The sequence below is a fragment of the Elaeis guineensis genome, chromosome 3, assembly GCF_000442705.2.
Source record: "Elaeis guineensis isolate ETL-2024a chromosome 3, EG11, whole genome shotgun sequence".
NCBI classification, from domain to species: domain Eukaryota; kingdom Viridiplantae; phylum Streptophyta; class Magnoliopsida; order Arecales; family Arecaceae; genus Elaeis; species Elaeis guineensis.
Window position 1 is genome coordinate 39,611,164 of NC_025995.2, and position 24,733 is coordinate 39,635,896.

General features: G+C 39.0%; 1 protein-coding gene across 7 annotated transcripts; it reads right to left on the minus strand.

The window, feature by feature from the left end:
- Positions 1 to 398: 398 nt before the first annotated feature.
- LOC114913743 (phospholipid-transporting ATPase 3-like) lies at positions 399 to 21,313 on the minus strand. 7 transcript variants are annotated; one of them, XM_073253759.1, is made up of 8 exons: positions 20,987 to 21,313; positions 20,741 to 20,872; positions 13,626 to 13,727; positions 13,483 to 13,525; positions 13,191 to 13,403; positions 1,404 to 1,569; positions 1,138 to 1,217; positions 399 to 757 (listed from the first exon to the last, which is right to left on the minus strand). In XM_073253759.1, the coding sequence occupies exons 2-7, from the start codon at positions 20,812 to 20,814 to the stop codon at positions 1,141 to 1,143; spliced, it is 675 nt and encodes a 224-aa protein (XP_073109860.1). In that variant the 5' UTR covers positions 20,815 to 20,872; positions 20,987 to 21,313; the 3' UTR covers positions 399 to 757; positions 1,138 to 1,140. The 7 variants fall into 7 exon arrangements, with proteins under 7 accessions (XP_073109860.1, XP_073109859.1, XP_073109857.1 ...); XM_073253758.1 differs by having other exon boundaries at positions 20,970 to 21,313; XM_073253756.1 differs by having other exon boundaries at positions 20,741 to 20,883; positions 20,987 to 21,312.
- Positions 21,314 to 24,733: the final 3,420 nt, after the last annotated feature.

Genomic DNA, 24,733 nt, shown 5'->3' on the forward strand with positions numbered 1-24,733 from the left:
ACAATTTACTTTATTCAGATTCATGTTGACTTAACACCTGAAAATACAAAATTGAAAAATAAAAAAGAAAAGAAAGAAACAGATTTTCAAAAATTAACCATATGAAATACTCAAAAAATGACCACCAAGTCTGTTGCATGGTAGCGGATTACATTATGGTAGCGGATTACATTATATGTCTATGAAATAGATATTACCATCCTGGAAATCTTAGTACTTTCAAAATGATGGCATTTCTTTTTTGCTTGTTAGATAAATTATGCCACCTAACATAGATAAAAGTTACCTTCAAAGCATATGCAAGATCTTTCAAACATGGTACAATAATATGCATTTCATAATGCTGATTATGTAAAATGTGTATCATTCCTCAAAAATCTCAACTATCGATGCTACACTGCCAAAAGGAAAACATCAATTTTGTAAACCATGTCCGCATGTGTAAGTGTGTGTATACACGGAACATAATCCATGAAATTAATTCTAGCCACTCACGCTTAGAAAGGACAAACTTTACCTGTGCCTTTTGTAGTGGAGAAACACGACAACAAGCTACAGAACTACAATTCAAGCTCAAATTGAGCAGATTCGCACGTAAATTTGGGTCCTGTGCATACATCAAATATTTCCCATCAATTATAAGGGCCAACTTCATTCCTGATATAGTACGCAAGTATTGCTGAGCTTCCTCAAGGCATCGGTTCAGATCCTGTTTTACTGAGTCTCTAATAACACGCGCAATCTCTACAGTGTCCCCCTGAAAGTATGGTATTCAGAATTCAACAACAGAAATTTTAAATGTTATTACATTGAACTTAGTTAAAGCATACATACAGTCGTGCAAGCTATGGTTCGAGGAAAGAGAAAAATGAACATAGAAGACTGGAAATAAAAACAAATAGTAAGCCCGGGGGGGTGGGGGGGTGTGCGTGGGTGGAGGAGATATGCAAGAGGGTTGAAAGTAGTGATGAACTCCAACAAATTAAGAATAACAGATTCATACTAGCTGGTTCAGGAATAGTCTGAGCATAGGTTTAGAATTGTCTGGTAACTGTTTCTCACAAAAATAATATATAAACTTCACTGTAGTATGCATGCAAACTTCATGCATAATATAGCAGTATGGGTTCATCTTACCCTTTATTCAGCCTCCCTAATTGCATCAGTTTCTGAACTGATAATGAATTGCTTCATGTCATTATTGATCAAGTTGCATGCTGCAAGGAAGAAAAGATTTAGTAAAAGTTTCTTTATAAAAAAAGGACCAAGTTATGGGACAGAATTTCATTCCTATATTAACAATTACCAACCAAATCACATTGTTGGCACTTCATGAATGCTTTTTCTACAAAACATGATAATGCAAAGATCACAACCTGTAAGATCTAAAACGTTTATCTTACCATAGGCTATATTTATTGCAGTTTCAATTTTATCCCCTGTTAGCACCCAAATCTTCATTCCAGCTAAAAATAGAGTTTCTATACAAGCTGGCATCCCTTCTTGACGCTTATCTTCAATAGCAGCGCATCCTATTAGCACCAGATACTTTTCAATTAGCTCTGCCACCTGCAAGAAATAATGTCAAGAGATCATCTAGTTACTCCAATGGAACATTTATCATCTACATGCTTGCAGCATAAGAACATTCACGTGCAGCTGGATCCAAAAAAACATGGAAAAAAATACAACATGCTGGTCCCGAACGACAAGTACTTGCACATATGAATCACAACTGCTTCCCGTAAGCTGCCAAATGATATTTGTGACAGTAATCTAGACACAAAAGGCATGGGTTGATCCAAATCCTTTGCAATAGAATTTCTTTTGTATCTTCTTGAATAGATCATCCATCAGATCCTTCGAATTTAACTTTTCCTACTTAATAAGAAGAGTTTTCTCCAGTGAAATCTTTCCATCTCAAGAAGAAAGGAAATATATGGTTGTGTCATCTTAATTTCACCGATAATGAAATAATTTCTGGAAAGTGTGACCTCGTGATTATTAGAGAAGTGAGCTTATATTTTGACAGCTCCAAAAGAAATTTGTCTATATGTTAGCATGAACAGATTTATCATTCCGTAAGGAAATGCCAATCTTAAAATATACAAACTAGCATCCCAACTAGTTCAATCCCTTAAAACATCTTAAGAGTTGTTTGGTCAACAAGTTTTTTTATTTTTACTAAAACAAGTTTATAAAAAATTCCAAATAAATTTCTACAAAAACCTGAAAAAATGAGTTTCATGAAAAAGAGGTTCCCCTATTTTTATAAAACATGTTTATAGAGAACAATGTTCTATGATTATCTGCTTAAGAAAACTTATAGACAACCAAAAAGCCCCTTATGTTTCTCTTATATCCAAGATTACGTCCCAATAACACCACTACTAGATTTTTTTCTAGAGATCATTGAATATTGATTTTCTTTGCATAGCTAGAAGACCTAAACCAATGGAGACAGATTTTCATTTTTGGGTCTCCATTCATTCCACAATTTCTATTTCAAGATCTAATTCATGCAAGACATAAATTTTATTCATTCTTTATAGTTTGAAAGACCTAGAGGAAGAGCTATGGTACTTACCGTCAAGATAGGCACTTAGTCTAGTCTTCCGATGCCATCGGATAAGCCAGTGTAGTCATATAGAATAGGGAACTAGTAGTGAATGGGACCCTTAGTGTCGGGATAGGATGGGACGGCGGCGCATCCCATTCCATGGGCAAATCAAGACAACCCTATCCTACGGGATTTAAAACCTTAATCAGAGGTTCCACAAAAGTATCCAAAAGGAGTTAAAGCTTCAAAGTTGAAAGACATCAGTCAATCCAATGAAAGAACAAATGGATTATGGAGAAAAATTGGCCTAGAAAAGGTCAGTAGGGTGATAAGTTTAATAAAGATAGCAAAAATAAAGTCAAAAAAGAGAAGTAGAGCAAGAAGTAGATCAACACGACTTAAAAAAGATTACTATAACCACTATAACTTCAGTGGACACACCAAGGAGAGTAGAAATGTTGGAAACTGCAACCCAACTTGCAACCAAAAAGAAAGAAGCTGAAGGACAAGGATTCCAAGAGAAAAGGGAAGATGGTCCTCAATGCTACAAAGGTTGAGAAACTACCCGAGGTTGAACAAGCAAACTTAAAACTAAGCTTGATGGGGAGAGAAACCCAGCAACTGAAGCAAACTTCGAGTTGCGGAGAACTCTACTTGAAGATCCAACTGAACCAGAGTATCATCTAGGCTATTATAGATCTTGAAGCCAGAAGAACCTCACTTATGAAAATCAGGTTCAAAAGCTAAAATCGCAAACCAAGCTCCAGTTGCATTCCTATCCTCTTGATTCGATTCAGATTGATGTAGAATTGAAGATCACTAACTAATGTGCCTCCAAAATTCACAATTATTGAGAAGTATATCGATGACAGAACTTGTGAAATAGTTCCTTTGGATATTTACTAGGTCATTCTTAGGAGCCCATACCTTTCGGATCAAGATACAATATTCCACAGGCGACAAAGAATGTAACATCTCATAAAGAATAAAAAAAAATCATAATCAATGCCTCCACACCAAGGTACGTCATCTCGATTAGGGACCTTGAACTGGTTCCACCATATCATTGTTGGTACACTTGGTACAAGGGCCGGTTCGACATACCAAGTGTCCGTACATCCCTTGTACCGTATTTTAATATATTATGCTACAACCCATACCACTCGATTTGGTATGGTATGGTGTACCTCATTCCAAATCATAGGGTAATATAAACCTTACAACCACAGCCCAAGCAAAGTGACTTAATGCCTGCAATAAGTTTGTAATGATGATACAAAAAATTGATACTGCTCATGGGAGGTTAAGCTCTCATCCCCTAGTTCCACAAATTAATTAACCGAGATTGAGATCAAGGAATGGCCACCATCGTCACTGTTGTCACTGAGGAAGGATGGCAAGAAGCATCCCTATCATGAAGTCCAGATGTAAAAGCAAAGGAAGTGGCATGCTTGTCTATAGCAGGAAAGAAGACCAAGGCCGAGAACCATCTCCAAGCAAAGCAAATTGGTTCGGCCATAAGATGAGGATGCTGTCATTTCCCCACTTTCAGTTTTGATTTAGCATAAGCTAAATCTCCTAAAGAAGGAGAGCCCTGATCAAGAAGGATCACCAAAGTCGATGTGGACTATTTTGGCCACTACAAGTATAGCTAGATAGAATTCAAGAGAGAGATCTGCCACATCGAAAAGCCAAGTCACAAGCCAAATTTCTGGAGACTAAGTCATAGGACACTTGATCACAATGATCTTTTCTTTCAAATCAGGTAACTTTTCTAGATCTATAACTTAATATCAACCCCCTAAGAGATCAAAATGAGTTGAATTTTCATCGTTTGGTTCTCGAAACAGGCTGATCAAATCGAAAGATCCCTTTTCAGAAAAGAGTTTGACCAAATGTATCTCTCAACCTATTAAGAATTAGATGAAGTAACAGAAGGCAAAGTTGATAGAAAAATTAAGATCTTTTATAGCATTTTAGTTTTTTGTGTGATTGTCTTTTAGTCAGATTACTTTTGGAGATCTAGTCCTATTTGAACTAGCAGAGGAATCCGACCTAAATTATGCAAGAGATGACCTTACCACCACTATAAATAGGACCTATGTACCTCAGTTTATGAGATATGGATCATCAATGAAAGAAAGGGGATGTGAATCCTACTTTCAAAATTTTTCCACCTTTTTTGAAATTTCTTTGAGAAATTCCAGTGGAGCGGATTGAGAGAATTCTTCCTTCTCCCTGATTGGATCAATCATCTTCTATCATATTATTCTCAAACTACTCCAATCTCTCTCCTCTACCTCCTATTCATATTTTTGATCTTCCTCTTCTTCTATCCCCTCCTTATCCCATGGCCCTTGTCCTTTGCCTCCATTTCACACCTGCAGGTAACAACTAAAATGTGCAAATTCATATCACCTATCAAAGAAAAACAAAACCTGAAACAAAGAAAAGAAAATTTTCAAAGCAGCCAAGAGAAAACTATTAAAACAGAAAGTCAAAGTCTTCAATAATCAAAATATAAAACACAGAAATAAAAAAAGGAAAAGATGGTCTTTTAAAAATTCATAGCTATCTAATAGAAGTGGAAGAGCCCAAAGCAAATGACAGTAAAGGGGCCATAAGGAATTTCTAACATCAGCGACATAATCTGCTACTAGATCTCAAATTTTCATTTGCTATTGCAAATGATCTTCTTCTCCAAAATCCACCTCAGGCTGCATATTCATTTTCAATCTAGACATCACAACTGACATGATTTGCAGAAAAAAAGAGAATTTTCTAGAGGATATCAAAGGCATAAAAGGCTCTTTTGGAAAAGTATTGAACTTTTTTTAAATTTCAGACAAACTCAAGTCATGCGAACCTAACATTGCAGATGCACCTCCTGTTAGAGGTTCAGATAGAAGGCACATTATTAAGGAGATCTGAGCGATCATGTCTCCATTGATCCACTTGGGCATCACTTTCTAAATGGTACTATATTCCAAGTCCCAAATGTGTGTGTGTGAGAGAGAGAGAGAGAGAAAGGGGGAGTCGGAGGGGCACTAGCTGGGTGCAAGGAAAAAGGCAGATAGAGGCAGAAGGGTATTGGACCATGTACGAGGAATATTCATGGAACTGAAAAAATTTCAACTAAGAAACTGTATAAACCAGTCACCAACAAGGTGTGGGAATTGGGTATGCGAAACCTAGGCATACCTTCCGAGCTTCCCTCAGCTAACGCTAGATGGGAAGCTGTAAAATTACCAAAGAATGAGGGGGCAAAAAAAGGCTCATAGAGTCACATACTGCTGCCCACTCAAAAATTAGGAGGGAAACTGATATTAGAGAACAATTTATGAGTATTTCGGATGCTAGGTTCCTATTCTTGGTAAAAGATTTATTGACCAACTGCAACTCCAGTGCCACTTGCGTATAGAGATTCTCTACAAGATTTAAGCACATGGCTAAATAAGCAAAGAAGCGTATTTGAGAGAGCTAGTAATGGTATGTTTCCTTCATATTAACTTTGTCTTTTGATGGTATTACTGAGATATGGTTGGGTGCTTCTCACCAAACAGTTAAAAGGTCCAAGTGGAAAACAAGAATTGCTGCCACCCAAATGCTATCTAATCTAGATGTATGATGCATTGATGCTAGATATCTTCAAATCTTTGTACAGTTTGAAGCAAGCAGCATGGCAACTTGTCTAGGAGAAGGATGTTAAAAACTGAAGTCATTTCAAGCCCTGAAAAAAATTCCCATTAATTTGGTTTCCAATACCAATATGCAGCCAGGTTGGAACGTCTCTTACCTTTTCCAGGAATAAGAGAATTCAATAATAAGGAGATTGAGGATGTATGTCAATATTGGAGGAAGTCTGGTATTGATTTCTTGAGTTTATGTCCCAAATATCTATGATGACAGGAATTGCAGTCTCTGAAGGATCAAAGAAGTATACACTTGACCTGTTATAGCCCAAGCCCAAGCCCGATTTAAAAGACCCAAGCCCATTCAAAAAAAAAAAAAAAAAAGGGAGAACAGGGGATCGGGAAGAAGACTCCCGGTAGGAGTCTTCTTCTCCGATAAAACCTTGGAATCGGGAGTCCTAGGACCTCTCGGAGTCCTAGGGCCCTCTATAAAAAGACCTCCCCTTCTTTAGAAATCGATCATCGGCCCTCTTCCCCTCTCCTTCTCCCTGATTTCTCGATTTGGAGCCGCGGACACCCATTTTGTTCTCGCCGTGATTGCCCGCCGGTGGGGTCACCGGAGGCCGAGGTGAGTTCCCCTTCTCTTCCTCTCTTCTTTCCCCTTCCTTTCGTGCCTTTGTGCGCGGCTGCCGGTGACGGGAGTCGCCGATTCTTGGTCGGAAAAAGAGACCCCTGTTTTGGTCTCTTTTCCCTTGGATTTTCCGGCGCCGGCGATTGCAATCGACCGCCGGCCATGCTTCTCCGTAACCGGGGAGTGGCCCCCCTCTGCCGCCGGTCTCCGCCGTGCTGGCCGTGGCCTGAACGGCCGGTCAAAGCCGGAGATCCGCACGTCCCCTGTTCGGCCTGGAAGGAGCCCGAGAGAAGAAGAAGAAAAAGAAAAAAAGAAGAAGAAAAGAAAAGAAAAAGAAAAGAAAAAAAGAAGAAAAAAGAAGAAAAAGAGAAAAGAAAAGAGAAAGAAGAAAAAGAAAAAAGAAAAGAAAAGAAAAGAAAAGAAAAAAAGAAGAAAAAGAGAAAAGAAAAGAAAAAGAAGAAAAAAAAAGAAAAAGAAAAGAAAAAAGAGAAAAAAAAATAATAAAAAAAATAAAATATATAATATATATATATAAATAAATAAATAAATAATAGAATAAAAAAAATGAGAGAAAGTTTCTCTCTCTCTCTTCTTTCAGTCTGAAACCTTACTTTCTCTCTCCAGAATTGGACTTTCTCTCTCTACTTTCTCTCTCTAGAATTTTCTCTCTCTAAATTGTTTCTCTCTCTTGATGGATTTCTCTCTCTCTAAAGTTATTCCTCTAGGATTAGCGTAGTGGAAGGCTTCATTTTGATGATTTTGATCGAGTTTAGAGAAGAGTGATTTTAAGTGAGGTTTTGATTTTGGATTTGTTTAGATTTAATTTTGAATTAAAATTAATGTAAAAATAAAATTTTGGATAATAGACACGGAAGAATCTCTTAGAAGTTAGTCGATCTATTCGTTCAGTGCTCCGTGAAAGGTAAGTAATGAATCATCTTCTCGAGATATTTCATATTTATTCTGAAAATAAATAATTATTCTCTGAAATTATGCATGATTTATGAAATTATGTTTTGAAAGAAAAGTGCTTTTGAAATATTATGGTACATCGATTATGCACTTGTTCAGTGAAAAATTATGATATATTATGATACAAAATGTTTTGATACAGATCGGATTTATGCTCTCAGCCTAACTATGTTTCAGTGGACCCCGCCAATGGGGATTATACGTTGGTACTCAGTGGACCCTGCCAGTGGGGGTTGTGCGCTGGTATGTTTGTGGACCTGCCAGTGGGGGTTGTGCGCTAGTATTCTGTGGACCTCGTCAATAGGGGTTAAACATTGGTCATAGTCGAGGCTGTTGAGTTACGAGTATTTTGAATCGAATCGGATTTATGATTATATTATATGTGAATATTTGAAAATATTGGATTTGCATTAAATCAGCATGAAATATATTTTTATGTTTAATTGCAATATTGTTCTTGGAAATTAGATAATATCTGAATTATCTAGTTGAGATATTTGTTACTTACTGGGCTGTCTAGCTCATTACCTTTCTTTCTATTTTTTTCAGATTCAGATAATTAATTTCGATCGTGGAAGAAATATTGGGACAGAGCTTTTAGAGGCGAGATTTAGCATTGTCAACTTCATTGAACTTAGATCTATTATTTTATTTTTAGTAAAATTTTATTGGATGTAAGATATTTATTTTAAATACTTGAATTAAAGTTGAATAATAATTATTTGAATTTATTCCGCTGTGATGCATTGATATTGTGATGAGATGCCTTGCATGCTTATGGAGAGAGTTCTTCATAAGTATGCGGCGGTTGCCGCAACCTCCTGCTCGCGATCTTGGGTCGGGGGCGTGACAATTAATATGGTATCAGAGCATAAGTAGATAAATTATGACACATAGAATTTGACATAGTATGAGTGTAGATGGGTAAACATTAGGAATATTGGGACGTTAAAGTATGAGCATCATAATAAACCCATCCTAACAAATAGATAAATGAATCTAATAAGGTTTTACTACTACAAGGTTATCATGCCTCCCCGTAGAATGACAAGAATTACTCAAGAAATTACAAGAGAGACATCACAACCACGGGATGGTAGCACTCCCCATCTGATCAGTGGCACCCCTCAGAGGAGGGAGTCGTAGATCCTAATGGGAGTACTTCGAGAGCACGTCAAGACCAGATATGGCTCAGTTAATGCAGACCCTAATCAGAATGGTACAAGCACAACAACAAATACAGCAGCAAATGCTTGAACAACAGCAGATACAACAAGATACACAACAACATCAACATCCACCACCACAACTGGAGAGCAACCAGTACAACGGAACAACATTTCAGAATTTAAAAAGCTTGCTCCTCCAGTTTTCAAAGGGACTACTGAACCTTTGGAGGCTGATAACTGGATAATGGAGATGGAGAAGGCCTTCGCTGTCCAAGAGTGTCTTGATGAAGAAAAGATTCGATATGCAGCTTATTTACTACAAGGAGAAGCATACAACTGGTATCAGCGACTACAGCGCAAGTATGAACAAGACGGCGAAATACTTACCTGGGAAAGATTTGGATTGCATTCTATGATCAGTATTTTTCTCGGAGTATAAGGATCCAGAAAGAGCAAGAGTTTATTTATTTGAAGCAAAAGGGTATGAGTGTGACTGAATATGAAGCAGAATTTACAGAGTTAGCAAAATTTGCTCCGAGATTAGTGGATGGTGAGCAAGAACGTGTTCACAAGTTTGAGATGGGACTGAGAACTGAGATTCGAAAATAAGTGGTTCCATATGAATTGACAATTTATGCAGATGTGGTAAACAAAGTATTGATAATTGAAAAGAAGTCAATGAAGAACGCATGGAAAGAGAAAGAAAGCAAAGAAAGAGAGCAAAATCAAATGATACACAAGGGCAGAATAATAAAAACATCAAAAGATCAGCTAAGGGAGAAATAGATAATAAGACTCAACAGATTGATGGTGAGCAGTGCTCCAGATATGGCAAAAATCATGCAGACAAGGATTGCTATTGGAATACAGGTGCTTGTTTCAAATGTGGTCAGATGGATCATAAAATTGCTAGCTACCCGTTAAATACAGAAAATCAAGTTGGCCAAAGAACTTATGAAGGACAACATAGGGGTGGTGGACAGATTTCTAAAACTCAGGAAAGAGTTTATGCGCTTACTCAACAGAATGCACAGGCTTCCAATACAATGGTGACAGGCATGAAAAATTTCGAGGACGAAATTTCTTTTAGGGGTGAAGAATGTTATAGCCCAAGCCCAAGCCCGATTTAAAAGACCCAAGCCCATTCAAAAAAAAAAAAAAACAGGGAGAACAGGGGATCGGGAAGAAGACTCCCGGTAGGAGTCTTCTTCTCCGATCAAACCTCGGAATCGGGAGTCCTAGGACCTCTCGGAGTCCTAGGGCCTCTATAAAAAGACCTCCCCTTCTTTAGAAATCGATCATCGGCCCTCTTCCCCTCTCCTTCTCCCTGATTTCTTGATTTGGAGCCGCGGACACCCATTTTGTTCTCACCGTGATTGCCCGCCGGTGGGGTCAACGGAGGCCGAGGTGAGTTCTCCTTCTCTTCCTCTCTTCTTTCCCCTTCCTCCCGTGCCTTTGTGCGCAGCTGCCGGCGACGGGAGTCGCCGATTCTTGGTCGGAAAAAGAGACCCCTGTTTTGGTCTCTTTTCCCTTGGATTTTCCGACGCCGACGATCGCAATCGACCGCCGGCCATGCTTCTCCGTAACCGGGGAGTGGCCCCCCTTTGCCGCCGTCCGCCGTGCTGGCCGTGGCCTGAACGGCCGTCAAGGCCGGAGATCCGCAGGTCCCCTATTCGGCCTGGAAGGAGCCCGAGAGAAGAAGAAAAAGAAAAAAAGAAGAAGAAAAGAAAGAAAAAGAAAAAAAAGAAAAGAAAAAAAAGAAGAAAAAAGAAGAAAAAAGAAAAGAAAAGAGAAGAAGAAAAAGAAAAAAAAAGAAAAGAAAAGAAAAGAAAAAAAGAAGAAAAAGAGAAAAGAAAAGAAAAAGAAGAAAAAAGAAAAGAAAAAAGAGAAAAGAAAATTAAAAATAATAATAAAAAAAAATAAAATATATAATATATATATATAATAATAAATAAATAATAAAATAAAAAAAATGAGAGAGAGTTTCTCCTCTCTCTTCTTTCAGTCTGAAACTTACTTTCTCTCTCCAAAATTGGACTTTCTCTCTCTACTTTCTCTCTCTAGAAATTTCTCTCTCTAGATTGTTTCTCTCTCTTGATGGATTTCTCTCTCTAAAGTTATTCCTCTAGATTAGCGTAGTGGAAGGCTTCATTTTGATGATTTTGATCGAGTTTAGGGAAGAGTCTGATTTTAAGTGAGGTTTTGATTTTGGGATTTGTTTAGATTTAATTTTGAATTAAAATTAATATAAAAATATAATTTTGGATAATAGGCATGGAAGAATCTCCTAGAAGTTAGTCGATCTATTCGTTCAGTGCTCCGTGAAAGGTAAGTAATGAATCATCTTCTCGAGATATTTCATATTTATTCTGAAAATAAATAATTATTCTCTGAAATTATGCATGATTTATGAAATTATGTTTTGAAAGAAAAGTGCTTTTGAAATATTATGGTACATCGATTATGCACATGTTCAGTGAAAAATTATGATATATTATGATACAAAAGTGTTTTGATACAGATCGGATTTATGCTCTCAGCCTAACTATGTTTCAGTGGACCCCGTCAATGGGGATTATACGTTATACTCAGTGGACCCTGCCAGTGGGGTTGTGCGCTGGTGTTTGTGGACCCTGCAGTGGGGTTGTGCGCTGTATTCTGTGGACCCCGCCAATGGGGTTAAACGTTGGTCATAATCGAGGCTGTTGAGTTACGAGTGTTTTGAATCGAATCGGATTTATGATTATATTATATGTGAATATTTGAAAATATTGGATTTGCATTAAATCAGCATGAAATATATTTTTATGTTTAATTGCAATATTGTTCTTGAAAATTAGATAATATCTGAATTATTAGTTGAAATATTTGTTACTTACTGGGCTGTTTAGCTCATTACCTTTCTTTCTATTTTTTTCAGATTCAATAATTAATTTCGAGCGTGGGAAGAAATATTGGGACAGAGCTTTTAGGCGAGATTTAGCATTGTCAACTTCATTGAACTTAGATCTATTGTTTTATTTTTAGTAAAATTTTATTGGATGTAAGATATTTATTTTAAATACTTGAATTAAAGTTGAATAATAATTATTTGAATTTATTCCGCTGTGATGCATTGATATTGTGATGAGATGCCTTGCATGCTTATGGAGAGAGTTCTTCATAAGTATGCGGCGGTTGCCGCGACCTCCTGCTCGCGATCTCGGGTCGGGGGCGTGACATGACCAGTGGAAATTGATTCATAATATAAACATATTCTAGACTGACTTTTAGTTAAGGCAAGGTTTTATGTTTACCTTGTACTTTTCATGAAAGCATATTTGTTGGCTTTTGTATGTTTTATTTTTAATAGATTTACTGACTAGAATAGGTTGGCTTATAGAAGTTTCATGGTCATTAGAACTGCACAAAATAATTTTGCCACTTTCAACACAGGCTTCCATGCTAATCAAGGTTTTTCACAATTTCAGAAAATCTTTGGTTGTCTTTTGTTGAGGAAGACTTAAAAATTTGTCTCAAGTAAACGATAGATATTTAGGCAGGCATTTAAGCTATAAATAAGGACATGATGATTTATATTCTATTCATGAGTTGAATTATGGAAATCTCATGGTTTTTTCTCTTACATGAGAAATACATGCATTACTTTTAAATTACAAGCAAGGAAAATGTAGTGACATCGACCGGAATAAGACATTGAATTCCAAGATATGCTTAAGTATTTACTGTCCGTTCTGTTAAACAAATGGAAGTAATTAAGCAAACTATAAATTTCTCTATCAGATGTATTAAAGGATGCATCAGAAGTATGTAGAAAGAAAATACAGACAAGTAGTACTACATGTTAATATAGAACAGTTTCTTTAAACTCTTCTGAACTTCAGACACAAGAGGATACAAATGAAGGCTTCTTCCACCACAATATCATAAACATAAACAACATTAAGGACATGGGAAAAGCTAAGAGAAAAAAACATGGAGCAAGATTCTTCAAAAGGTAACCCCCAGCCCTACAATGTTATTTACTAAATCATTTTGAAAAATTTGTACCAAGAATCATCAATGCAAATAAAAAAAATAAGATGTCAATCATGCACCTGTATACTATATTTAAACTAATCAGTTATTAAGAATATAACTTAAACAGATCAGTTACTAAGCATATAATTTAATTTCAAATAATAGGCAGAAACATCTGCACTGTGGAAAATAGTTAGCTGACATACCTCATCAAGTTTTTTCTCACGATCCCGTAAAGAAGATTTGGCTTGAATAAATTTCTCATTCCATTTTTCATATAACTCAGTGCTTAGTTCTCGGTAGGCCAAACATAGTGTACGTAAGCCAGCAGATCCAAATTGTTCTAAATGCTTCTTGGTCAATCTTTTCATATCATGATTTCCATCACCCAATCTTTCATATATCACAGTATCAGCACCCTGAGAAATATTTTTTTTTAGTTAAATTCAACTTAATAATATATGAACAACAAATTTTAAAGTTTGAAATGTACCTTACAATAAAGAACAAGTCTTCCATTTGGGTATCAACACACCACAGACTGGTGCTTCCTTGTATATTAGCGCATGAAGGGGAGTGTAAATGATATTGGCCATGAAGCCAAAACTCATGTGATGAAAATTATAACTAAAAGCACCCACCTTTTAAATTCTATAACATTCAAAATCTCATATGCAACATCTTGAATTTTGCCCATCTTTTCAACATGTGATTCACGAATTATGACCATAGTTGGTGTGTGCCTGACAAGAAATAGATAATTTTATAAATGGATCAAAATCAGATCTCAGTAGCGATTTAGCAATATTAAGTTGTGATACTCTGTTGAAATTCTCCAAGAAGTGGACCTTAGGGACAATATAATCTAAGTAAATTCTTCTTCAGTTAATTTAAAACTGATAAATCCTTTCTAGATTAGCCAGAATCATCAGTTTCACCTGTTAGTTCTCTAGTTAAATGCACAACAATGTCTTGGGAAAATTTTTCTCTCTTTAATCAATGTTCTTGGATTCATGATACGGGTGTCAATTGTCCAAGCGTCCAGAAGAATCCAACACAGGGATCTTCAAAAATTTGGAGATGAGAACATGTCTATATTACCTACTGTCCATAAATATGCATTAACGGATGGACATAATGAATTATGAGCTAGACCATTGATTTCTTAAGTTCATAAAACTTGATAAAATGGTTGCTTAGTGTCATGTTGAACTCAATAACTTTCACGGAGAAGTGTCAAAGTAAGCATGTAATGATAAATTGATAATGGCATCATTATTTGATGTCATGAAGTGTCAAGGAGTGTCATGAATTGTCCCAGGTGTCTAAAGCATCCAAGCATCCGGCACATCAAAAAACCCAAACTTAGGAGTCTCTAGGTAACACTACATTTAGTCTTTCCCAGTATACAATGCTTCAAGCTTTTCTTTCGCTTGGTTGTTAGGGCATTAGGCAGAAGTTCTGTATGTTATTTGGCACACTACAAATGTTTGTTCTGAAGGTGGGTAATGAAATGTGGGATCGAATTGCTTCTTCATAAAAAATATGTTTTGTAGCTTAATGTGCTTCATAACCAGAAGAAAAGAGCCCGTGAGAAAAACATGACCATGGATGTGTATGTCACATCAAGGATTCTGGTACTGATGCATTCCTTGGTCTATACCCATTGTACCATACTATATCACTAAGGTATCACCTGTACACCCCTTGATATCTTACCATACCATCCCCATGATACATTACCTTATTTTGCTACACCGGCACTTAGAGCCATGACTTTTGTTGGTATTGCATCATACCATACCCCATCAAATATCATCTGTTGGTATTGCACATTATGTGATTTCCAAATTACAAGGCTTAGTTTGGAACAAAAAGGTAATGTTGACCACACAAAGGACTATAAGGCAACCTTAGTATTTTGGTTTATGGGTTTGGATTCATATATGTTAAATGGGAAAGTTCACCAAGTATAACATTCAGAGAATTCCTTTTCACACTTTGCTTAATTTAAGAGTCTAACAAGCAAGGTTGCCTTAGCTATGACACTAGATTGGGTCAACACCAGGTAGGCTATGTTGGAGTAAGGTAACTGAGTCCAATAAGCTAGCCTATAGCTTGGATAAACCACCTATGCATCTAACCAATTGTCAAAGCAGTTATTTTAGTACAAAAGTAATTCAACCATCCTTTGATCCATCTGCTTCATTCATTTACAAGACTACTTACAGTACACTTGTAGATGCATGTGACCATTAAAGATTGACTTAAGCTATGGTATATTTTAATCTAAATAAATTTTATCTGCACTAATATATCATTTCCTCAAATTTTTGCTGCAACCAACAAACTGCTTTGAGTTTGGACTATGGAAGACATGCGACTCTTGTTATGCATAAAATTAAAAAGCTTCAAAGTCCAATTATATTAGAATTCCTGTTTAGAAAATATAGCTCAGGGTTATTTTTGGGATGAAAATTGGGAATCAAGCTGCTTTTGTGTATTTTAAGGATGATGGTTTTCTAATACTAATTTCTTAAAAAAGATTTTCTACTACTTTCAATAAACTAAATATCTCAGAAAATCTCATCCATACAATAAATTAAATAATTTTATGAGTAATAATCAACATTTAAAAGCACTTTCAAATATACTGTAATTTGTAAAATTAGACTACACCCTTGAAAGGAAAAAAAAAAAAGTGATAAATATATAATTGTTATTTTTGATAGATTTAAATAGATTTGATAGGTTGAATAGATAAAGAAGAAGAAGAGAGAATTTGTGTCTAATTCATACTATCTTCGTTAAGCATCTTAGAATTTAAATACATAGCAAAAGATTTGTAGAAGAAGTCTGGCACAATGAACAAGACAAACATTAATGAGCTACGTGGGAAATGAAAACACACAAAAAACACATGGGAAAAGAGAAATATTGGAAATCAAAAGTCGACATGGAAAAACTAAAAACTAAATGATGCTTCTTGAAAAGTCTTAATTTTAACACTCCTCAAGATTTTTCTTCAAAACTCCTAATTATTCCTTTAGCACTTCAAACTTTCCCTTTAGCAAACTTTTGGTTAAAAAATCTGCAATTTGTTCTTCAGATTTGCAATAATTGAGCTTCACTTCTTTATTTGCTTCAGCTTCCCTTAAAGCATTATACTTCACCTTTATGTGCTTTGTTCTGCCATGAAGCACTGGGTTCTTTGCTATTGAAATTGCAACCTTGTTGTCCACCCATGTTGTTGTAGCTTTATCTTGACTCATTTTCAAATCTTTCATTACCTTTTGAAGCCAAATAGCTTGATTTGTTGCTCCTGCAGTAGCTATATATTTTGCCTCAGCAGAAGATTGTGCCACCACCTCTTACTTCTTTGAACTCTAAAAGAAAATACCTGAGCCAAGAGAAAAAACATAACCGGAAGTGCTTTTAGAGTCATCAACACTTCCAGCTCAATTATTATCTGAAAAACCCTTCAACTTGATAAGAATTCCAGCTTCAAACCATATGCCATGATCAATGGTTCCCTTTAGGTAACGAAGAACCCTTTTTTCTGTTGCCATGTGTTTCCCCTGGATTTTGCACGAACCTTGGAAGAAGACTTGCTAAAAACATCAAGTCAGGCCTTATGATGGTTAAATACAATAGCTTCCAATCAAACTCCTATATGTTGAAGAATCAACCTTTGCACCTTCATCTTCTTTGGACAATTTCTCATTAACCATCAAGGGAGTTGACATAGCCTTGCACCCTTCTATTTTGAATCTTTTACGAAGATTGTAGTATATTTCTTCTGAGATATGAAAACACCTTTGGAACTTTGATGAATTTTCATGCTAAAAAAATACTTCATTTCTCCCAAGTCAGTCATCTCAAAGATCCTTTCCATTTCAGCCTTGAACTTCTTCATTTGATCTTTATCATCATTTGTTATCGATAAATCATCAACATAGAGAGACACAATTAGCCTTTTACCTCCATCTCCATCTCTAGTGTAAAGTGTAGCTTCATTTTATCTCCTCCTGAATCCACAATTTGCTAGATATAAATCCACTTTGCTGTACCAAGCTCTAGGAGCTTGCTTCAGCCCATACAAAGCTTTGTGAAGCTTATACACCATGCATTCTTTGCCTTTGATTATATAGCCAAGAGGTTGTTCAACAAAGATTTCTTCTTGCAATTGCCATTCAGAAAAGTAGACTTTACATCTAGATGGTAAATTCTCTATTTGCTTTGAGTTGCTAAGGCCAAAAGAAGTCGGACTGTGTCATGTCTCGCAACTGGTGCAAATGTGTCACCATAATCCACATCAGGTTGTTGAGCATAACCCTTCACAACTAATGTCACCTTTAGCTTGTTTAAGGAGCTATCAGGATTCAACTTTGCTCGATAAACCTATTTTAGGCCAGTTACATTACTTCTATCAGGCCTTGGAACTAACTCTCAAGTTTCATTCTTTTCAATTATCTTTAACTCTTTATTCATAGCATCAATCCATCCCTTCTCCTTTGTTGCTTCTTCATAGCTTGTAGGCTTAGCAATTGTACAATTGCACTTCTCATAGATTTCAGCACGAGACTTCGTCTTCTTTTTCAATGGTTCATCATCAACATCTGATTCAAGATCGCTAGAGCTAGGAGAGCTAGTAACTGCTCCAACATCAATAGCTTTAGGTTCTTTAATTTCAAAATATTTTTCAATCTGTTATTTGCTCCAATTTCAAAAAAAATTTCATCAACAACTACATCTCTGCTGATAACAACCTTTTGCTCTTTGATGTTGTAAGTCCTGTAACTCTTTGATTAAGAGACATAATCTAAAAAGATCCCAACTTCAGACTTTGGATCCAATTTGCTCCTTTTAATGGCTGGAACATGAATATAACAATAAGAACTAAAGACCTTCATATGTGAAACTGAAGGTTTAACTCTACTCCATGCTTCAATAGGAGTTGTACCTTTAAGAGCTATAGTTGGAAGTCTATTTTGCAAATAAACTGTAGTGTGAGTAGCCTCTGCTCAAAAATGATTTGGCAGCCCTTTTTCTGTTATCATGCATCTCACCATCTCCACAATGCTCCTATTTTTGCACTCAGCCACTCCATTTTGTTCAAGAGTGTAAACAACAGTTAGTTGATGAGAAATCCCTTCATCTTCACAGAACTTCTTTAATTCTGCAGAATTATACTCCAAGCCGTTGTTCGACCTTAGAGTCTTCAATTTGCACCCTGATTTAGCTTTAGCCATCTTTTTGAACTTCTTGAATATATTGAAAATCTGTGACTGGTGGCTCATAAAATAAATCCAAGTCATTCTAGTTAGATTATCAATAAATAATATAAAATATTTATTTTTGCTCAAAGATTCATCCTTCATAGGGCCACAAACATTAGTATGCATAAGTTCTGACCTTTTCTTAGCCCTCCATATTGATGCATTTGGAGAAGGCATTCTGTATTGCTTTTCCATTTGACAAAAGGAATATACACCTTCCGATTGCTTAACATTAGGCAAATCCTTTGCTAGATTTTCTTTATGCATCAAAGAGAGCGAGCCATAACTACAAGGCCCAAATCTTTTATGCCATAATTCAGATTCATCTACCTTAACAAGATTCAAGGACTCTGTGACACAATTTCACCTTAATGGAAAAGTTTTATCAATCATAGGTAACTTAGCTATTAACATATTCTTGCTATCATAGATACAACAATAATTATCTTTAAAAAATAGAGAATAGCCATTTGTAATCATTTGTCCTACACTAAGCAAGTTTTATACTAAGCTTGGAATAAAGAGCACATTATGGATGAATTTTGTACCTTGCTTAGTTTGAACAGCTATAGTGCTTTCCTTTGAGCTTCCATTACAACACCATTTTTCAATCTCACCTTTGTTCTACAAGACTTATCTAGTTTGCTGAATATGCTTTCATCTCTTGTCATGTGGCTCGTACATCCACTGTTAATCTACCATGTGTGCTTTTCGACTGCCATAGAGGTTTGACCTACCATGAATAAACTTCCGGCAAACTCCTCTTCATCTTTCTTTGTATAATTTGCTTGTTGAGTAGGACTTTCTTGTGCTTGATTCTATTTCATTTTGCAATTCTTCTCAATGTGCCCAAGTTTCTTGCAAAATCTGCACTGGATTGGTGGTTTTCCTTCGAACCAACAATCTTTTCTTGATGATTGGTTCTGTTGCAGAATTTACCAGAAAAAAATTTTCCTTTTTATCAGAATTCGATACCATTGCTACAGCTTTTCCCTTGTCATTATCTCCCTTCTTTCCTTTCTTCTTACTTGCTTCTCTTTTTGTCTTGCTTGCAAAGCACCTTCTACAACTTCTCCTTCCCTTATGATTGATCTTTGCTCTTAAATTTGAAGCTTGCTGATGAGTTCGATAATAGTTATAGTTTTAAGATCACAAGACTCTTCTATGCAGAAATCTTGGACTCAAACTTCACGAGAAGACTAATTATAATCTTTTCAATCACTTTCTCATCAGAAAAATTATCTTCAAGCAACTTAATTTTATTGACTAAATCAAGAAGCTAGAAGAGTAATCTTTTATTATTTCTCCTTCATTCATCTTCAACATTTCGAACTCTCTTTTCAAAGTTAACAACTTAACAGCCTTAACCCTATCACTTCCTTCAAATTCCTCCTTTAACTTATCCCAAACCTCCTTAGGTGACTCATAAGTCATAATTCTTGTAAAAATTACATCAGACACAGCGGAATGGAGACAAGTCAGAGCCTTGGTTTCTTTGCCTTATTCTCTTCATGAGCCTTGATTTGAGCAAGAGTAGGATCAACCCCAAGAGGTACAAGATCAGCTCCTTTAACAGCCTACCATAGATTCAAGGCTTTGAGATAGGACTTCATTTTAATGGACCATAAATAATAATTTTCCTCCGAAAATATTGGAGGACCTGTACCAAGAAAATTGCTTGAAGACATCTTGAAGCCTTTTAGATTTGCCTTAGAACCCTTCACAAATCCCTGAAGAAATACAGTTTTGATACCAATTGATAGATTTGAATAGGTTTGATAGGTTGAATAGATGAAGAAGAAGAAGAGAGAATTTGTGGCTAATTCATACTATCTTCATTAAGCATCTTAGAATTTAAATACATAGCAAAAGACTTGTAGAGAAAGTCTTGCACAATGAACAAGACAAACATTAATGAGCTACATAGGAAACGAAAACACACATTAAAAAAACACGTGGGAAAAAAGAACCATTGGAAATCAAAAGTCAACACGAAAAAACTAAAAACTAAATAATACTTCTTGAAAAATCTTAATTTTAACGGTTTTAATTCACGAAGTCAGTATGTTTTCCAGAACACAAGTTATGTGAATTTTCTACACCTCGGGCACATAGAGGATCTTGACAAGCCAAAAATAAAAAAAATTCTGGGCTAGATTATTTTCCCATCAAAACAAACCAGCCTCTCCTTTTTGGATGAGGGGCCCAGTACCAACATAAATCTGTCATATATGGTGATTGTAGGATTTCCTACTAGTAGTGATGCTATGATTTGAACTGTCTCGACTAATAAAAATCATTGCCGTATGATGCTATGATGGCTATCTTAAATGAATTTGTGTCAAGATAACACCATTGATCAAAATAAAGAGAAGATGCCGTTCACAATACTAAAAGATATAAAATCCTTTTCTATGAAGTTCGGAAATAAGATGTCGTATAACAAAAACGAAAGAAATAATATTCTGTTAGCATACCTATAAAAAAAGAACCCAAGATTTTTTGTTGCAGTTACTAGAGCAGCCTCGTCCGGTGATGCAGCTTGATACATGATCTTTTCTGGAGATTCATCACCTTCTGGAAGAACAGTATGACAAAGTGCAAGACATCTGAAGAATTCCTACACAGAAGATAGGATTTAAACTAAGAACAGCATGATGAGATGAAATGAAAGAAAACTGGACTGGAAATGTTAGATGATTTTACAATTACAGAAAACACACAAAATATTAGAGAACAGGGATCCCCAAAGTAGTTTGTCAGTCCTCCAAATACAGTGCACCCAATTGTTTGCTTTATGGTTTGACTGCCACTGAAATTATCTCTTAATAATTAGTCCCCCTTTCTGGAGTGACTGTTCATTGCATGAGATCTGGTTGGGTCAAAGAAGGGCCAGGAGCCTCCTAGGGGGTAGCTTCCCGCATCTGGACCGAGTGAGTGAAGGCAACGTGCCCCTTGGGGGGGTGTGGGGGGTGGGGGGGGGTGGGGGTAGGTGTGGTGAAGGTGCACAGATGTGCAAAGACACACACATACACATGCAACCCCCCTCCCCACCCAACAAAGCCCTGCTTTGACAACTTGAGCATCCACTGACCCAAAACTAAAGAGTTTCGATCAGGTGGTGTATTTGGGCTTTAATTGTGTGTGTCGGAACAAGACAATATGTGGGGTGTACGGCACGCCCTTGAACCGCATGATTTGAAACCTTGGGTTTCAACATATATTTTGGTAATTTGATCAGTCTAGTTCATTTTCTTCTTGGGCTTTTGAAAATAAGAACAGTACACAGAGCAAAACAAGTGGGCCCTCAGTTAACACTTTATGCAATTAAAATTAATGGTAATAGTTACTTTTTATCTTTGTGTTGGGATATACCGACCGACCCTATTGCCGACTCACCAGCACCGACCATCCTCGATGCCGATTCAACTACGAGTCTCGATCCCGACTTCACCCGACGGACTTCACCCGACCGATTTCGCCCGACCGACGGTGGGCAACATTGACGGTGACTACCGATCGTGTCCGATCGGAGCGGATCGGCCTAACGGGCCAACGTCGCCTCTGATCACCTGGGATCCGATCCTCTGTGACCGACTTCCTATCGGGTGGGACACCACCGACTCACCATCGGTTTGGATGCCTGACGTCCCGCCTCTACGGGTCTTTCTAGACGCCGAATGAGCGGCATGGGCTGCAGTCCTATCAAGCAAATGCCGTACCAGCGCCATGGGGCATTGTCCTGCCAGGAAGCTTGGGGCGCTGTCCTGCCAAGGACGCAAATTAATTCCTAGGACCTGTCAGCTTTATCGACGACGTGATAACCTCCGGCGATTTGACAACTCTCCAGTCGTCTACATCACTGACGGCGGAGCCATACCGCCTCCTACTATAAATCGGGGAAGGCAACAGTGCTAAAGAGGTCCCTTCAAAAACTCTCAAGCTCTCCTCTCTCTCTCTCTCCCTCGTTGAGCTCCCTCTTTCCTTTTCGCTGTTGCCTAGTCTCCTCTCTGACTTGACCGTCGGAGGGTCTCCGCCAGAGCCGCCTTCGATCAGTGCGGACTTTTTTGCAGGCGCACGTTTCCGGCGATCAGGCGACGAGGGGATTGACCGCAACAGATTGGCGCGCCAGGAAGGGGGGCTGAGTAGCGTAACTACCGTAAATACAGGATCGACAGCATCAGGGATTGTAGCCCCCACGGAACTCGAGATCACAAAGATAAGAGCTCAGCGATCGAGGGTCACTGGATCGGCGAGTGCTCTTCCTATCGGGAAGAGGCCTCTCCTCCACCCTCTATGGCGAAACCCAGCTCTCCGCATCCCGCAGTGACCACGGAGGCACAGATCGCGGCAATCGTGCGGCAGATGACCGTACTGACAGACGCGATCAAAAGCCTTCAACAGCAACCGGTTCGGCAGCCGCCTTCACCGGCGAGCAACCGGCGGCACACCCGATGCCCTCCAGAGCAGCCACCGACGACCGCACAATCTCCGTCGCCCCCTCCGGAGTACCTATCACGGTGCTCCCACCGAGAGGAGGGGCGTCCGCGGCATGACAACCGTCAGTCTCGACGGCCATCTGCTTCCCAACTGGAGCGAGCAAGGAAGGAGAAGCGGCTGCGAATGCCGTCCGCCTCTCTCTCGGACTCTTCTGGAGACTCCACTCTGGGGTCTCCCAGCACCGACGGATCGACGACTACGAACGCAGGTTCGACGAGATCGACCGTCGGCTTGCCCAGTTGCAGGTGGACGGCAGAAGTCCTCGAACGATGTTGACTTCCAGACCGCCAACCTCTCTCCCGACTCATCCTTGACGAACCGATCCCCAGTCGGTTCAAGATGCCGCATGTGGAGCCTTACGACGGCTCCACCGACCCAATCAACTACCTGGAGAGCTACAAAGCTCTCATGACGATCCAAGGGGCAACCGACGCTCTCCTTTGCATCGGCTTCCCCGCACGCTCCGCAAAGCTGCTAAGGCCTGGTACTCCGATCTTCGATCGGGAAGTATCCACTCCTTCGGACAGCTTGAGCACTCCTTCGTGGCCCACTTCAGCACCAGCCGAAAGCCATCCCGAACATCAGACAGCCTTTTCTCTCTCAAACAAGGAGAAAATGGATACTCCGACACTTCGTGGCGCGATTCAATGCGGCCACACTCGAGGTTCGGGACCTCAATGAGGACATGGCGTCTCGATCATGAAGCGCGGGCTGAGGGCATCCCAGTTCACCTACTCCGTGGACAAAACCCTCCCCCGAACGTACGCTGAATTGCTGGAACGCGCATACAAGTACATGCGTGCGGATGAAGGAGCTTCCGACCGGCGTCTGGCCGAGCCCAAGGGCCCGAAGGAGAAGCGAAGGAAGGGTCGGGACCCTGCTGTGCCTAGCAGGCCCCCGACCGACAGTCGGGTCTCACCCCCACGACGGAACCAGAGATCGCCTCGACGGTGGAGCCCAAGGCCGACACACCCCAGGTACGACTCCTACACTCCCTCTCCACTCCTCGTGCGTAGATTTTGATGGAGATCGAGGGTGAAGAGTACCTGCGATGGCCTCCACCTTTGAAGGCAAAGGGCCTCGACCGACGAAGTACTGCCGATTCCACCGGGGCCACGGCCATAATACCGAGCAATGCATCCAGCTTAAGGATGAAATTAGGCCCTCATACGTCGGGGATACCTCGACAAGCTCCGGAGGAATCCGCCGACCCAACCCGTCGTCGGTCAACGACCCCAGCCGACTGAAGAAGCGGCGAATAACCGACCTACAGCCGGGGTCATCAATATGATTTCCAAATGACTAGGCCCGAGGACGTCTGCTGGAGGGGAGCCGACGAAGAAGCTACGCCCGGATGATGTAATTACTTTTACAGAAGAAGATGTTCGGGGCATCCAAACCCCCCATGATGATGCTATTGTTGTCTCGGCAACAAAGCAAATTATGATGTAAAAAGAATCTTTGTAGATAATGAAAGTTCAACGAATATTTTATTTTACTCGACTTTCTCCCGGATGTGACTATCAGCCGACCGACTCAAGAGAGTCTCTACGCCCCCTGATAGGCTTTGCTGGAGACGCTGTCGCGGTGGAAGGAGAGGTCACCCTGCCCGTGACGGTTGGCACCGAACCACGATAAAGCACAGTCCACCTGACTTTTACGGTCGTCCAAGTGCCCTCGCCTACAACGCCATACTTGGGAGACCCGGACTAAACGCCCTCAAGGCGATAGTTTGACGTATCATCTCCTGGTTCGGTTTCCGACCAAAAATGGCATCGGGGAGATACGCGGAGATCAATGCCTCGCTCGACGATGCTTTCAGATCTCTGCTCAAAGCGATGAATCGAAGGGCCCCCTGACGGTCGACAAGCTGGACCAACGGGAAGAAGAAGAGCGGGGTGAGCCGGCCGAACAGCTCGTTCCAATCTCGATAGCGAAGAATTCCGATCGAAAGGTATGGGTCGGGTCTC

Coding starts and splice junctions, on each gene's coding strand:
- LOC114913743 (XM_073253759.1), bottom strand. CDS start 20,814: ATGTATCAAGCTGCATCACCGGACGAGGCTGCTCTAGTAACTGCAACA. Junction 1,570..13,190: donor GTGAGAAAAAACTTGATGAG/GTATGTCAGCTA, acceptor TATTTCTTGCAG/GTGGCAGAGCTAATTGAAAA. Junction 1,218..1,403: donor TGCAATAAATATAGCCTATG/GTAAGATAAACG, acceptor TCTTCCTTGCAG/CATGCAACTTGATCAATAAT.